General features: G+C 45.4%; 1 protein-coding gene across 1 annotated transcript in view; it reads left to right on the plus strand.

Moving 5' to 3' along the window:
* The window catches only part of LOC141073958 (uncharacterized), a 60,187-nt gene extending 44,332 nt beyond the window's left edge, over window positions 1-15,855 (plus strand). The window contains 6 exon segments of the mRNA XM_073561488.1: window positions 3,841-4,002; window positions 4,086-4,209; window positions 4,289-4,386; window positions 4,585-4,675; window positions 14,538-15,634; window positions 15,636-15,855. Coding sequence (XP_073417589.1) covers window positions 3,841-4,002; window positions 4,086-4,209; window positions 4,289-4,386; window positions 4,585-4,675; window positions 14,538-15,634; window positions 15,636-15,728 — 1,665 coding nt within the window. The 3' untranslated portion in view covers window positions 15,729-15,855.
* The last annotated feature ends 1,132 nt before the right edge of the window (window positions 15,856-16,987 follow it).

Consider the following 16,987-nt stretch of genomic DNA (forward strand, 5'->3'; position numbering starts at 1 on the left):
CTGCTTGTAACAAGCTTCCTTTCCTACACAACTACTTTCTGAACAACTCTCTTAATCTGTTGGCCCTCACTGAAAGCTGGATTCAGGATTCTGACACTGTCTCTCCTGCTGCCATTTCCTACGGTGGCTTACAATTCTCTCACTCCCCGAAACCCACAAACAGACATGGTGGTGAAGTCGGCATACTCCTGTCCCCACAATGCACTTTCCAGGTCATCCCCCCCAGTTCCATCACTCTTATTCCCTTTTGAGGTCCACACCATCAGGCTCTTTCGTCCCCTCTCCCTCAGGGTAGCGGTCATATACCGGCCCCCAGGCTCACCCACCCACTTCCTTGACCACTTTTCAGCCTGGCTGCCGCACTTCATGTCCTCAGAACTTCCAACCCTCATCCTGGGAGACTTCAACATCTCCATTAACAGCCCTACTTCCACATCTGCATCCCAGCTTCTATCACTAACCACCTCTCTAGGCCTCTCGCAGCTTTCAACCTCTGAGACACACAAGGACGGTAACACCCTTGATCTGGTCTTTGTCCGGCTCTGCTCAATCTCCCACCTAAATAACTCACCGCTTCCACTCTCTGACCACAACATTCTCTCCTTCACACTCACAAATACTCACCCACCCCAGCTCACTCCTACCTCCCACACAGTCAGAAATCTACAAGCCCTTAACCCTCAGACACTTTCAGATTCCCTACACTCATCACTGTCCCCTATCTCCACTTTTTCCTGTCCTAATCTGGCTGTTCATCACTACAATGACACACTTAGAAGCACCCTTGACCAAGTAGCTCCCCTCACCCTCAGAACCTCCAAACACAGAGTAAAGCAGCCCTGGCTCACATCACAAACTCAACTTCTCCAGCGATGCTCTAGTAGTGCTGAACGCCTATGGAGAAAAACCCTCACAACAGAAGACTTCATCCACTTCAAATTTATGTTAAGAACCTATAACGCTGCCCTTCACCTCGCCAAACAGACCTACTTCACCACCCTGATCTCCTCACTAGCCAACAACCCCAAGAAACTTTTTGACATTTTTCACTCCCTCCTCAGGCCAAAAGCACAAGCCCCTATCACAGACATTTGTGCTGATGACCTGGCCTCCAACTTTACAGAAAAAATAGATAATATCCGTCAGGAAATCTGCTCCCAACCACCAAGTGCTGTGACTCCCATCCCTTCCTGCATCTTCCCTGGCTCACTTTCCACATTTGATCCCATCACAGAAGAAGAAGTCTCCAGACTCCTCTTCTTCTCATCCGACTACATGCACTACCGACCCCATGCCCTCACATCTCCTCCAGTCTCTCTCTCCAGTCGTCACAACCCACCTAACTACAATCTTTAATCTCTCCCTCTCCTCGGGCATTTTCCCATCCTCCTTCAAACACGCCATTGTTACTCCATTACTAAAGAAACCTGCTCTCGACCCATCCTGCACAAACAACTACAGACCAGTCTCCAATCTCCCCTTCATCTCTAAACTTTTGGAGCGCCTAGTTTACTCCCGCCTTACCCGTTACCTCTCCACTCACTCCCTTCTAGACCCTTCACAGTCTGGCTTCCGCCCCCTACATTCGACTGAAACTGCACTTATCAAAGTGACCAATGACCTTCTGACAGCAAAACGTAACGGTGACCACTCTCTGCTCATTCTTCTCAATCTATCTGCAGCTTTCGACACTGTTGACCACCATCTCCTACTCTCTAGGCTCCAGTCACTAGGCATTAAGGACACTGCACTCTCCTGGTTCTCTTCTTATCTCTCTGACTGCTCCTTCAGTGTTTTGTTCTCTGGCTCCACGTCATCTCCTCTTCCTCTTGCTGTCGGGGTACCTCAGGGCTCAGTCCTTGGCCCCCTTCTTTTCTCTCTCTACACGGCCCCAATTGGACAGATCATCAGCAGATTTGGCTTTCAGTACCATCTTTATGCTGATGACACACAACTATGTACGTCTTCCCCGACCTTACCCCCTCTGTACTACAGAACGCCAGTGACTGTCTGTCCGCAGTCTCCAACGTCATGTCCACTCTCTATCTGAAACTCAACCTCTCTAAAACTGAACTTCTGCTCCCGCCGTCTACTAACCTCCCTTAAATCTGACATTTCCCTCTCTGTGGGTGGTACCACAATAACAACCCTGCAGCAGGCGTGCTGTCTGGGTGTTATGTTTGACACCAATCTCTACTTCACATCCCATGTACAATCTCTTGCCCGCTCTTGCTGCTTACACCTAAAGAACATCTCTAGAATTCGCCCTTTTCTCACCATGGAAACAACAAAAACCCTCACTGTAGCATTGATCCACTCCCGCCTGGATTACTGCAATGCTCTATTAATTGGCCTCCCCGTCACTCGACTATCCCCCCTCCAGTCCATACTTAATGCAGCAGCCAGTGTCATCCATCTGGCTAATCGGTACTCGGATGTGTCCGCTCTTCGTCAGTCATTACACTGGCTGCCCATTCATTATAGGATCCGATTCAAAGTACTTGTTCTCACCCACAAAGCTCTCCATGGTGCGGCAACCCCCCTACATCTCCTCCCTCATTTCTTTCTATCGGCCTAGCCGATCGCTGCGCTCTGCAGACGACTTTCGACTAACCTCTGCACTAATCCGTACCTCCCACTCCCGACTCCAAGACTTCTCCCGTGCTGCTCCTATACTCTGGAATGCTCTACCCCAAGAAATTAGGACTAACCACAGTTTGCATAGTTTTAGGCGCTCCTTTAAAACACATTTGTTCAGAGCGGCTTATCACGTTCGCTAATCAAAGTCATTCTATGTGTAAGTGTGCGTGTGTAGCCCATTCACTATCTCCATCCATCCTTCACTCCCTCAAGATGGCTGGACCTTCATTGTAAATATACAATTGTAAATTCACACCTGTACTCTGTATCTCCCCCACCTCATTGTAGATTGTAAGCTCTCACGAGCAGGGTCATCTTATTTCGTCTTATTTTGCTTTAATTATTGTATTGTTAACGTTGTTACTTATGACTTGTGTTTTGAAACTGTTAAACTGTAAAGCGCTGAGGAATATGTTGGCGCTATATAAATAAAGATTATTATTATTATTATTATTGAAGATTACAGTGCGGGGAAGCCGGGAAACATTCATATAGACGGCCGGTGGGGATGGAGTCAGTGACCGACTCTGGCCAAATCTGTTTCTAGAGCCGTAGTAGAAGATGAAGATGTCGTCCTCATCATGAAGGAGTTATTTCTCATGTCGCATGTAATGAATATCTCCTGCAGTATTACTAATGCCGATTCCAGTGTCGGTAATGAGACGAGAATTAGCGTTATGGAAGATGAGTCTATGAGGAACGTGTTCAGCTGCCAACTCCGAGGAGGAAACTGCTTGTTGTCTGTGGCCTAAATATATAGGTTTTATTAGTAGATGTCAGGGGAGAAAACTAAACCCTGTAAGATAATAAATCTCCTCATATGTTTCCCTTATTATCTCCAGTAATTGTATTATTACACAGGATTCTTATGATGTTACATCGGATCATCTTCTTCTCATTCAGGTCTCTACAATATCGGATCCTCTCAGTGAAGATCTTCTACAGAAGAGAATTTTCCTGATTTACTCATCAAGGATGGATATGGACAGAGACAAGATGGCGGAGAGGATATTACACCTCACCCTAGAGATCCTCTTCCGTCTCACTGGAGAGGTGAGAGATTCTGATGTCGTCACATTACATCATTCTTATCTATGGGAATAACAGGTGGACAGAACTGGAGAGGTGAGGACTCTGGAAATGTCTGTAGTGAGATTTATTAATGTGTCTCTCCATAACCAGGATTACACAGTGGTGAAGAAGACCTCTAGTGATCGCTGTCAGGACCCTGTGTCTGAGGGATGGGGAAGACCCCTGAGCCCAATCACGGGGCCTCCACCTCACCCCCTGATCCATGAGGACATCAATGACCAGAAGATCCTAGAACTCATCTACAAGATGATTGAGCTGCTGACTGGAGAGGTGACACTGCTGGGAATGCTGGGACATTATACAGTAACACTATGAAGGGATTGGGGGGATGACGGTATCATTGTATGTGTCAGGTTCCTATAAGGTGTCAGGATGTCGCTGTCTATTTCTCCATGGAGGAGTGGGAGTATTTAGAAGGACACAGAGATCTGTACAAGGACGTCATAATGGAGGTTCCCCAGCCCCTCACATCACCAGGTAATAGGACTAAATACACACGGCCAATAATTATCTGTATGTAGAGAATGAATTCAGTCCCTTTGTGTGTTTCCTCCAGATCTATCCATTAAGAGGACAACACCAGAGAGATGTCCCCGTCCTCTTCTTCCACAGGACTGTAGCCAAGAAGATCCCAGTGTTTCTCAGGATCATCAGGTAGATGGAGAGAAGGTGTCAGGAGATCTCCCCTATGATGTGTAGACGGCTGTGAAGGTCTTGTGCTCAGTCTTGTTTTATCCCCCAGTATTATATGTTTTATACTTGTGTAATGAGAACGGTGGAGATGGCAGGATTAGAGCTGATCATAGATGGGACTTCTCCATCTGTCTGTGACTTTTACAATATTTGTTTCAGGGTGAAGATCTGACCCATATTAATACTACAGAGACATATGTGAGAGATGATGAGTGGTGCAAAGAGGAGATTCCCACATATGACTACCCAGGTGAGTAGTAACCACTGAATGCAGAGAAGTCACAGATTCCTCTCAGTCACCGGCTGTGGCTGCTTTATCGGTGGTGTAGTCCGGCCATATTACCATGATCACCATTTTGCCTCTAGATCACAACATTCTCCTCCACACAAAACTGTTCAAATGACTTTGGGCAGTGAAAGCCCTTTTCTATAGAACTTACAACCAATTACATTGTTTTTGATCCTAAGGAATTCAGATTACTGCACAATCTCTCCTGAAATGGGGAGCAATATTATTTTCTTTGTGCAGTGGATGATTTTGCAAACTCCCCTCTCCCGCACTCTGACCACAATCTTCTTTCATTCTCTATCAAGGACTGCCAGGCTGCTCAGGTCACCCCCACTGTCCATACTTATAGAAACATACAGGCCATTAACTCCCAGAAACTTATGAAGAACTTTCAGTCTTCATTGGCCCCTATCTCCTCCCTCTCATGTCCTGATTCTGCATTGAAGCATTACAATGAAACACTTCAAACTGCCCTGGATGAATTTGCATCTCCTATAAATAGAACACCACAACGCAGACGGCGACAACCCTGGCACACGGTGCAAACACGTTTCCTGCAGCGGCTCCAGGAGCGCCGAACGTCTGTGGAGAAAATCCAATCTACACGAAGATTTCATCCATTATAAGTTTATGCTTAGAACATACAACACTGCCCTTCACCTCTCCAAACAAACCTATTTCAACACCCTCATCACCTCACTGTCCAATAACCCGAAACGTCTCTATGACACTTATCATTCTCTACTCAACCCAAGAGTTCAGGCCCCAACCACAGAGCTCTGAGCTGACGATCTGGCCAATTACTTAAAAGAAAAAATTGACCAGATTCGACAGGAAATTATCTCCAAATCACCTCATACCATGCACTGTCCTCCCTCCCCCACTGCATCTAGCTCACTCTCTGATTTTGAACCAGTAATAGAAGAAGAAGTAAGCAGGCTCCTTGAATCTTCTCGCCCAACCTTTTGCATCAGTGACCCATTTCCGTCACATCTCCTCCAGTCCCTTTCCCCTGCTGTCACCCCTCACCTAACTAAAATATTTAACCTCTCTCTCTCTCTTCTGGTATCTTTCCCTCCTCATTTAAGCATGCCATCATACATCCACTACTTAAAAAACCATCCCTCGACCAAAACTGTGCCGCTAACTATAGACCTGTCTCTAATCTTCCCTTCATTTCTAAACTCCTGGAACGCCTGGTCCACTCCCGTCTTATCCACTATCTCTCTGATAACTCTCTTCTTGACCCTCTCCAATCCGGTTTACGCTCCTTACACTCTACTGAAACTGCCCTCACTAAAGTCTCTAATGATCTACTAACAGCTAAACCAAATGGTCATTACTCCATGCTAATTCTCTTGGATCTCTCTGCAGCATTCGACACTGTGGATCATCAGCTCCTCCTCCTCACTATGCTCCGTTCCATTGGCCTCAAGGACACCGTTCTCTCATGGTTCTCCTCCTATCTCTCTGACTGCTCCTTTACTGTATCTTTTGCCGGTTCCTCCTCCTCTCACCTTCCCCTTACTGTTGAGGTTCCTCAAGGATCGGTTCTAGGCCCCCTCCTCTTCTTGTACACTGCCCATATTGGTCAAACAATCAGTAGATTTGGTTTCCAGTACCGTCTCTATGCTGATAACACCCAATTATACGCTTCTCCTGACATCACACCAGCCTTTCTAGAAAACACCAGCGATTGTCTAAACGCTGTGTCTAACATCATGTCCTCACTATATCTGAAACTGAACCTGTCAAAGACTGAACTCCTTGTGTTTCCTCCCTCTACTAATGTACCTATACCCGACATTGCCATTTCTGTGTGTGGCTCCGCTATTACTCCCCAGCAACATGCCCGCTGTCTTGGGGTCATACTTGATTCTGAGCTTTCCTTTGCCCTCTACATTCGATCACTGGCTCGCTCTTGTCATCTGCACCTCAAAAATATTTCTAGAATTCGACCTTTTCTTACTTTTGCAAAAACTCTTACTGTTTCTCTTATTCATTCTCGTCTCGACTATTGTAACTCTCTTCTAATCGGTCTCCCTCTTACCAAACTCTACACTCTCCAATCTGTCTTGAATGCTGCAGCCAGGATCATATTCCTCCCCAATCATTACACCGATGCCTCTACCTTTTGCCAGTCATTACACTGGCTACCCATCCACTCCAGAATCAAGTACAAACTTATTACCCTCACCCACAAAGCCCTCCATGGCTCAGCACCACCCTACATCTCCTCCCTTGTTTCAGTTTACCACCCTACCCGCGCCCTCCATTCTGCAGATGACCTGAGGTTAGCATCCTCAATAATCAGAACCTCCCACTCCCGTCTCCAAGACTTTACACGTGCTGCGCCAATTCTTTGGAATGCACTTCCCGGGTCAATACGATTAGTCCCCAATCCCTACAATTTTAAGCGTGCCCTAAAAACGCATTTATTCAGACTGGCCTATCAACTCAACACATTAACCTAATCTATCCCTGTGTGGCACAGCCAAAAGTTTTACCATAACCAGGTTCCCCGCATCATGTTCCCACATGCTTTATGCATCCATTAGCCCTCTGTGTCTGTACTGTTACACACTTAACATTATGGCTGGTCCATACAATCAGGGCAACTGTTACCACCCACCTTTCGTGTCTACCTCTTTCCTCATAGATTGTAAGCTTGCGAGCAGGGCCCTCATTCCTCTTGGTATTTGTTATAATCTATGTGATTATTGTTATGCTGTAATGTCTATTGTCTGTACAAATCCCCTCTGAAATGTAAAGTGCTGCGGAATATGTCGGCACTATAGAAATAAAATTTATTATTATTATTATTATTATTATTATTATTATTATTATTATTATTATTATTTTCTCTGATCTTCTGGTCAGGATTCATAGTAGCTCCAATGGTCCACCATAAATGAATTCAACTCTGGTTTACTGTTGTTTAATCTGTATTTGTAGTTTTCAGTAATGAGATTCTCGTGCTCTGGGGCGGTGCTGTGGGTGGGGCTGTGGGCGGGGCTTTATGTGGTCTGATTACATATTCATCTGTATTGGCTTATGACAGGTCGCTGATCCCTCACTGACCTGCCCCCCATTATTACATAATACATATAATAGCATTGATATTATTGGTGATAATGCCTATAATATTGTGACTATTGTGAGGCTTAGAAAAAAATTACATCCAGCAAAATGTCACCAGCGATGGCGGCGTCATTTGACTTTTTGAATGTAAAATATGCTGGAATAATTAGCGGTTGCCATGTCGTGTTTGGAGAGCCCCTGATGTACCTAAACAGTGGAAACCCCCAACAAGTGACCCCATTTTGGAAACTAGACCCTTTAGGGAACTTATCCAGATGTGTATTGAGCACCTTGAACCCCCAAGTGCTTCACAGAAGTTTATAGCGTAGAGCCATGGAAATAAAAAAAATAAAATTTTTCCTAAATCTTTTTACCTCGATATATATTTTAGTTTGTCCTGAGTACGCTGACACCCCCATATGTGGGGGTAAACCACTGTTTGGGTGCATGGCAGAGCTCGGAAGGGAAGGAGCGCCATATTGGAGAGCAGATTTTGCTGGAATTGTTTGTGGGTGACATGTCACATTGTCAGAGCCCCTGAGGTGCCAGAACAGCATAGGCCCCAAAAGTGACTGCATTTTACCAAATACTTCCCTGAATGAATTCTTCTAGTGGTGCAGTGAGCATACTGACACCACAGCTGTTCCATAGACAATTATACAATTGGGCAGTGAAGAAAAAACAATTATATTTTAACCACTAAAATATTGTTTTAACCCCAGATTTTACATTGGAAAATAGGTAGATAGGTAAATGGTCATCATAGGTAAATCTATGGGTGTACATAGATGAATTTGCAAGGGGTGTCATTTCCAATTCCCAGAGGGGTGTCATTTCCAAAATGGGGTCACTTCAGGGAGGATTCTGCTGTTGTGGCACTTTGGAGAGCCGCTAAGTGCCAAAACAACAGAATTCCCCCTGAAGTGACCCCATTTTGGAAATGACACCCCTCTGGGAATTCATCTATGGATATAGTGACCATTTTCACTACATGGATGATTTCCAGAAACACGTAGTGGAAGTTTTAGAGCAAAAATTGCAAAAATGTCATTGTAGTGCCCAATATATTGTGCCCAACTTGTGTCTCTGGAGACCTCCCCCCACCTACCCCCGGAAATTGTTAAGTCAGCTCTACTCAAATGTGTCTGTCACCAAATAAACCAAATGCTTGATTGTCAAAACAGTTCAAAAACGTGGTTCTGTGTGGAGATTGTAAAGCCGTCATGGAGGCATAAGGCTGGCAATGATGGGCATTGTGGGTAATAATAGCGGGTATCATGCCTCATTCCTCTCTAGGAACATACACGACATCTTCTCTGGGGGTTCTTTCTTGTTTCAGTTACTGGGATGAGTGCAATAAAATGTTGCTCAGTGAGTCTTCTCACATCTTCACATTCTAAAGGATTGGTGGGGACAAAATTTTCAAAAACAAGATTTACATGACCTTTTCCTGATAATCAAGGAAAGTATCTGCATTTCCGGCTTTTTTGTATAACACAAAAGAATTATATGTGGCCACCTGAAACAAATACATGACTAACTTTTTATACCAGGTATATGATTTTCTTGATACCTGGTATGGCTGTAGAACCTGATCTGCAAGGTCCACCCCCCACATATTTGTTGTAGTCAGTGATAGACACAGGTTTTGGAGTGGTGGATCCCTGTTGGTCTGCAGTGGCCCTTGTGGCATCTGTGTGGATCGAGCTCAGGATAAAAATATATTTTTCATCCTTATACTTAAGGACAAGCAGCTCTCCATTGCATAAAGCCCCTGACTGCCCCATTCGGAAATGTTCTTTGACCAATGATTGTGGAAACCCCTGATGGTTTTTGAGAATGGTCCCACAAGCCCCTATGTTATGTTCAACCAGACTTTTAAATAGGGGTATGCTGGTACAGTAGTTGTCAACATACAGATTTTAGCCTTTTTGTAAAAAAAGGCTCAAAACGATTTTTCCAGATGTCCCCAGATAAGTAGGGCATCCTGGTGGGATTAGTTGTCTATCTTTCCCCTCATAAATGTGAAAAGCTGATGTGTATCCGGTTGAACTCACGCACATTTTATAGAGCTTAATTCCGAACCTTGCCCTCTCAGAAGGAATAAATTGCTTGAGGTCCAGTCTTCCTTTGAATTTTACAAGGGACTCATCAATGGAAATGTTTTCTGTTGGGGTGTAGAGCTTTAAGAACTTTTCTGTCAAGTCTTCGATGATGGGTCTGATTTTGTATATTCTGTCATGTTCTGGGACATTTCTGGGCAGGCATTGACTATTGTCATTAAAATGCCAAAATCTCATGAGCATTTCATAACGGGTCCTAGGAATAACGGCAAAAACATAGGGGTGGCTTGAACAGGGCTTTTTTAACAAGACACATAGCGAATGTAAGTCCTAAAAAAAATTTCATTTCTAGTTGGTGTCCATAAATGTGACCTACCATAATAGGATTGTGGATTCTGGCTGATGAATTGGGACGCATATAAATTTGTAAGCTAATATGCTCTAGCAAGCTATCTGTCATAAACATATTAAAAAAATAATTGGTCCAAAATTTTCCCCTCCACATTTATACCAGGAATGGCATTAAAATTAGGGATGAATGGAGTAGCCGAAACCGAAGCCTCCCATCTGGGAAATGCTACATCAAGAGGCAAAGCTTCTTGGACATTGGTGTGCGCCAATTCACGAGCACTGGGGACAGCGCTAGTACTGGGCATTGTTCCCTGAGTTGTAGACATTTCTCCAGAAGCGCTATTTGTCCTTCTTGTTGTACTGGTCCTTGTGTGTGAGGATGGACCAGAATCACTGCTCATTTCTGAGCTATCACTGTCGCTGCTACTAAAGCCCTCGAAATCCACATCGCCATCTGACACTGCACTTTCTTCACAGTTAGAACATAAAAGTGCATAAGCCTCCTCTGCACTATAATACTGACGGGCCATTTTATTTTATTTATTTATTTTTTTTCGTAAATAGAAAACTACGACATGACGTGACCAAATTATTGGGCAGGCAATTGAGAAAAGCCTAATTCTTTACCCTATCCCTAACTTTAGAATAAACCCTAACAGTAACCCTAACTTTAGTCCCAACACTAACCCTAACTATAGCACTAACCCTAACCTGCCTTATCTGTTTTTTACTTTATTGCAAAATCAATGACTGACACAGCTCTTGGCAGCAGCACTTGTAAGGCTACTTTCACACTAGCATTTCCTGGAGCTGTGGAGGGATGCGCATGGCCGCCCCTCCTCCGGTCAGCTCCACCTATGGGCGCATGACGCTGCATGCGGCCTGCGTATCCTATCTTTAGCATTGGGTACGCAGGCCGTGCGCAGGTATGTATTTGCCGGCGCATGCGTCCCTTTGACGGTGCGCCGAGCGCACCAAAATGCAACACGGTTAAAGTTTTTTGCATAGCTTGCCATTTTTACGGACAATTTAAACAGGTTGTCCACTACTTTTTAGTAACCCCCCTATTGTAGCCCCCCGGGGCCCATAATGATTTTTGTAATTACCTTGCGTTGCCAATTCTGCCTGTGAGCGGCGCTATGCGGGCGGCTGAGTCCGAGTCATGTGACCGCCAGGCTACAGCCGCCGCTAACATCTGCTGATGTCACGTCAATTTCCTGACTATGGAAATTGATGTGACGTCAGCAGGCGTGACCCAGTATCAACACACTGCTGTCACTCATCAAGAGTCACAGTAGTGTGTGGGCGGTGCTGCACCAGACATCACAGCCCCGTCACTCTGCAGCATCTGTCTCCTCACCCATCAAGAGTGACGGGGCTGTGTAGGGGTTGGACAGGCTGTCTGCCAGCTGTGCGAGGGGTGGACAGGCCATGCAGGGGTCTGCGGGCTGCTGTGTGGGGGGGGGGGCGTGCAGGGGTCTGCAGGCTGTCTGCTGGCTGTACGGGAGGTGAAGGGGCTGTGCGGGGTCTGCGGACTGTCTGCCAGCTGTGCGGAGGGTGGGCGGGCTGTGTGGGGGTATGCAGGCTGTCTGCTGGTGCCGGCTCTGCGGGGGGTGGAAGGGTCGTGCGGGGGTCTGTGGGCTGCTGTGCGGGGGGTGGTGGGCGGGCTGTGCTGGGGTCTGCAGGCTGTATGCTGGCTGTGCAGGGGGTGGACGGGCCGTGCGGGGGTCTGCCAGCTTTGCGGGAGGGTGGGTGGGCTGTGTGGGTGTTGCCAGGGCTGTGCGGGGGAGTCTGCGTGCTGTGCTGGCGGTACCGGGGCTATGCGGGGGTGTGTGCGCGTGCGTGTGTATGCAGGCAAGCATCATCCAGTGGGACTACAAGTCCCATCAGGTGATGCTTGCTACACTGTCAGTGAGTGACACATTAGCCAATGATGGGACAGAAGTAGTCCCATTATCCGGCTAATGTGTTGAAAGTGAAAAAAAAAAAAAACAAATTCTGAACATACAACATATAGAATATACATATAACATACAACACATAACATAGAGTATATACTTACCAATCACCTAGTTCCCCGAAGCCATCGATCTGTAATAAAAATAAAATAATAAAGCAACCTATACTCACCTTTCCGCTGTAGTCCAGATAATAACGAGGGTCCCATGACGATCTCCCGTGTAGAGCAGCCGCATCAGCTGATGCGACCGCTCTCCAGGGGCCCCAGCAATGAAATGATAGACGGAGGTAATCCTCCCCTGTGTATCCCTCCGCCGCCGGGAAAGTGGTCCCGTAACCCTAACCCAAGCCCTAACCCTAATTCTCATGCAGCATTGCTGGAAAGTGAGAGCCTGAACTCATGTCACCTCAGTGATGCACTGCAGGAGCCATTGTCTCCTGTCAGTTCACCACTGGGAGGCGCTATAGAGCGGTCACATCACCTGATGTCACTGTTCTATAGGGGAGATCGTCGTGGGACACTCGTTATTAATTGGACTGTGCCGGACAGGGAGTATACGGTTTGTTTATTTTTTTACTTTTTATTAGAGGAGACCGAGGGCGTCACTTGGATCTGGGCGTGCAATAAAAATATGATATCCATGTTGTGTTTTATTTCATTAAAATACTTTATTCTTATGTGTGTTTTTTTAACCCTTTATTACTATAAGATTAATAATGGATAGGCTGACGCCACTCCATTGTTAAACCGGGCTTAATGTCATTTTCCAATAGCAAGGTGACATTAACCCCTTATTATCCCATATCCCACCGCTACACGGGAGTGGGAAGAGAGGGGCTAAGTGCCAGAATTGGCGCATCTTATATATGCGCCATTTCTGGGGCGGCTGCAGGCTGGTATTTGTAGCTGGGGGGGTCCAATATCCATGGCCCCTTCCTAGGCTATGAATATCAGCCTGCAGCATAAAATTTAGGGGGACCCCCACGTCATTTTTTGGGGGGTCCCTTATTTTAATAGCCAGTAAAGGCTATGAAGACAGCTGCGGGCTGATATTCATAGCCTGGGAAAGGGCCATGGGTATTGTCCCATTCCCAGGCAAAAAATATTGGTCCCCGGCAGTCGGCTTTCCTCCTCTGGTGCAGAAAGTTGCGCGGGAGCCCACGCCATTTTTTTTTTACTTTTTAAAATGAAACATTGTTCACTAATAAACATGGATATGGAAATATCTATGGAAATAAAATATCTATGGAAAAATCTATATATAGATCCATATATCTATCCCATATCTATCTATCTATCCCATATCTATCTATGTGTGTAATGAAGTGTGGGATGGACAAGTGTAAATGAGGAGGCCGGACAGAAATGGCAACACAAATCTTTTTTTTTGTTAAATGACATCTTTATTTAGGTTACAAAAACACATACAATCCACATGTAAAAAAGCACATGAAAAACCGCATGACAAACGCATCAATAACGCACCTGCATTTTCTACCAAGAGCTGTGGATTCTGTGTGGAATAATCCGCCCGGTGTGCACACAGCCTTATAGCTCTCAGCACTATAACGGTGTGTACATGGCGACTTATTATTAAGAACGTCTGTGTCTGTGCACGCTCCTGAGTGTGCGCTCATGATGCTTGCAATGTGTTTTATGTGAACACGTGGCGGATTGTGCTGCCGATTTTTCCGTGCGGATTTTGCTAAATCCGCAGATAAAATGACCTGCGGATTTATAGCGGATTTTGTTCGGCTTTCCCCTGCGTTTTTACACCTGCAGATTCTTATAATGGAGCAGGTGTAAAACGCTGCGGAATCCGCACAAAGAATTGACATGCTACAGAAATGAACCCTCAGCGTTTATGCTGTTGATTTTTCTGCACCATGTGCACAGCGGTTTTTGTTTTACATTGACTATAATGGTACTGTACAATGCAGGAGAATCTGCTGTGGATCCGCATTAGAATCCGCAATTTGTGCACAGACCCTTACAATAAGATGCTTCAGATTGAAGAGAGAGGAGGGAGGGGTTTGGGTGTGTTTTGGAGTGGGTGTGCTAGGTGCTGGCTTACAGGCCAGTGCAATGCATCATGGAACTTGTAGTATTAGAGCACAGTAAGTCGGGAGAAAGAAAGTTGTCAATTAACCCCATGAGAGCTGGAGCCAGCACTGAGGATGTGCTGCTAGAGCATGATAAAAGGTAATATTGCTAAAATAAACATAGTGGATGTTTTTAGTGGCACATAATAGCAAGATTTATGAAAAAAAAAAGTTACAGTAGTGGACAACTTCTTTAAGTAGAAATGTTCAAAAATATAAAACTCAATGATATTTTATGAAAGAAAAATTGTTTTTTGTCTTGGTAGATGACTGTACCAGGATATCAGGGGGACAGCTGACATCTTCAATTTTTAAATCTGATGATCTTGAGATCCTACAAGATACAACTGAAGTGATTGCTATTACTCCAGATATATCATCATCCATTCACAGCAAAGATCTGTCATCTGATCCTATGAAACAGGTCCCATCTTCTGATTCATTACTGACTACTAAGAAAAATCAAAGTCACAAAAGAGGCATTAAAAAACAAACTGCTCCTAAAGCAAAAAATTCATTTTCATGTTCGGATTGTGGGAAATGTTTTCACAAGAAATCTAATTTTGTTACACACAATAGAACTCACACAGGGGAGAAGCCTTTTTCATGTTCAGAATGTGGGAAACGTTTTAACCAGAAATCAAATTTTGTTAACCACCAGAGAATTCACACAGGGGAGAAGCCTTTTTCCTGTTCAGAATGTGGGAAATGTTTTAACCGAAAATCAAGTTTGGTTGATCACCATAGAACTCACACTGGGGAGAAGCCTTTTTCCTGTTCAGATTGTGGGAAATGTTTTAACCAGAAATCGCATTTTGCTAACCACCAGAGAATTCACACAGGGGAGAAGCCTTTTTCCTGTTCAGAATGTGGGAAATGTTTTAACCGGAAATCAAGTTTGGTTGATCACCATAGAACTCACACTGGGGAGAAGCCTTTTTCCTGTTCAAATTGTGGGAAATGTTTTAACCAGAAATCACATTTTGTTAACCACCAGAGAATTCACACAGGGGAGAAGCCTTTTTCCTGTTTAGAATGTGGGAAATGTTTTAACCAGAAAGGGGATCTTGTAAAGCACCAAAGAACTCACACAGGGGAGAAGCCTTTTTCATGTTCAGAATGTGGGAAATGTTTTAACCAGAAAGGGGATCTTGCTAAGCACCAAAGAACTCACACAGGAGAAAAGCCTTTTTGATGTTCAGAATGTGGGAAATGTTTTACTCAGATTTTAAGTCTTGTTACACATGAGAGAATTCACACAGCAGAGAAGCCATATTCATGTTCAGAATGTGGGAAATGCTTTAAATGGAAAATAGATCTTGATCGCCATCAAAGAACGCACACAGGGGAGAAGCCTTTTTTGCTGTTCAGAATGTGGGAAATGTTTTAACCGGAAAGTGATTCTTGCTAGACATCAGAGACCTCACACAGAGGAGAAGCAATTTTCATTTTCTTAATGTGGGAAATATTTTACTTGGAAATCAACTGTTAATAAACATCAGAGACGTCACATAGGGGAAAAGCCTTTTTTATGTTCATAATGTTGGAATAGTTTTAACCAAAATAGAATTTTCTTAAATGGGTTGTCTCTTGTCATTCCTCATGTTTGCTGACAAAAGGATAAAACTAAACTTTATTAATTCCAAATGTAAAACTATACCCATAATTCACCCCCTTAAGGTTAGTCAGTAGGTGACTAATAGAAAAAACATGTACCCCAAAGTTCAGTATATAAGGTGAGGTGACGTATACTGTGACGGAGTCAGCTTCAGCTGAGCTGATTTCTAGAGTGGACCCTCTGGGTCGTGGCACCCACCCACCTAGGGCGAGCTGACCTTGTGAGGGACCACCCCTACACAGGGAGAGTCAGGGGCAAGACCAAGGGGGTGAGCCACCACCACTGCTGGAACCAGACGGCCGACTCAAGAAAGACACAGGTGTGAGTGTCTGGCAACAGGGAACGTGGAGGGTACAAGACATAACAAAGCGTGGTCACAGGGTTTCTTCAATAAAGCATGGTCTCAGGGTTTAATCAGAAACACGATATAGTTACAAGGACAAAGTGAAACATAGCAAGGTGCATGCGTTGGCACGCCAAGGTCCAAGGCATGATACGTGCTATGTGGCACGCCAGGGTTCCCGCAAGGGCTAGATGGCATTGGACTCCGGACATCTGGCAATGATCGACAGGCTCCGGACATTAGGCTGCAGTCTTCAGGTTCCGGACCTCTGGCAGCGATCGGCAGGCTCTGGGCATCTACCAGGGATCAGGCAAGGAGGGACGCCGGAGTTCAAGACATGGTGCATGTTAGGAGACACGCCAAGGCAGGGGTCCAGGCAGGATGAGTGCTAGGAGACACCAGGGTCCAAAGCAAAGTTCAAGGCAGGGTGCGTGCTAGGGGGCACACCAGGGTCCAAGGCAGGGTGCAAGGCAAGGTGCGTGTTAGGGGCTATGCCAGGTTCAGACTAGGGTAAGGGCCTGCATGTGCTAGGAGGCATGCCAGGGTTGAGGCTAGGGCCTGTGCATGCTAGGAGGCATGCCAGGGTTCATGGCAGGACCTGCGGGTGCTTTAGAGATGCACGGGGAGGTATGTCAAGGAGCAGGCTAGGGCCTGTGCAGTGCAGTGACAGCGTGAGTGCAAGGAAGCACAGAGCACGGCTGGGGCACTGGCTAGCTGGTCAGGCTGAGGCTAAGACAGGCGGGCCAGACTGTGGC

Source organism: Dendrobates tinctorius, unplaced genomic scaffold (assembly GCF_039654945.1).
Source record: "Dendrobates tinctorius isolate UK_male_01 unplaced genomic scaffold, ASM3965494v1 ptg000321l, whole genome shotgun sequence".
Taxonomy (NCBI): domain Eukaryota; kingdom Metazoa; phylum Chordata; class Amphibia; order Anura; family Dendrobatidae; genus Dendrobates; species Dendrobates tinctorius.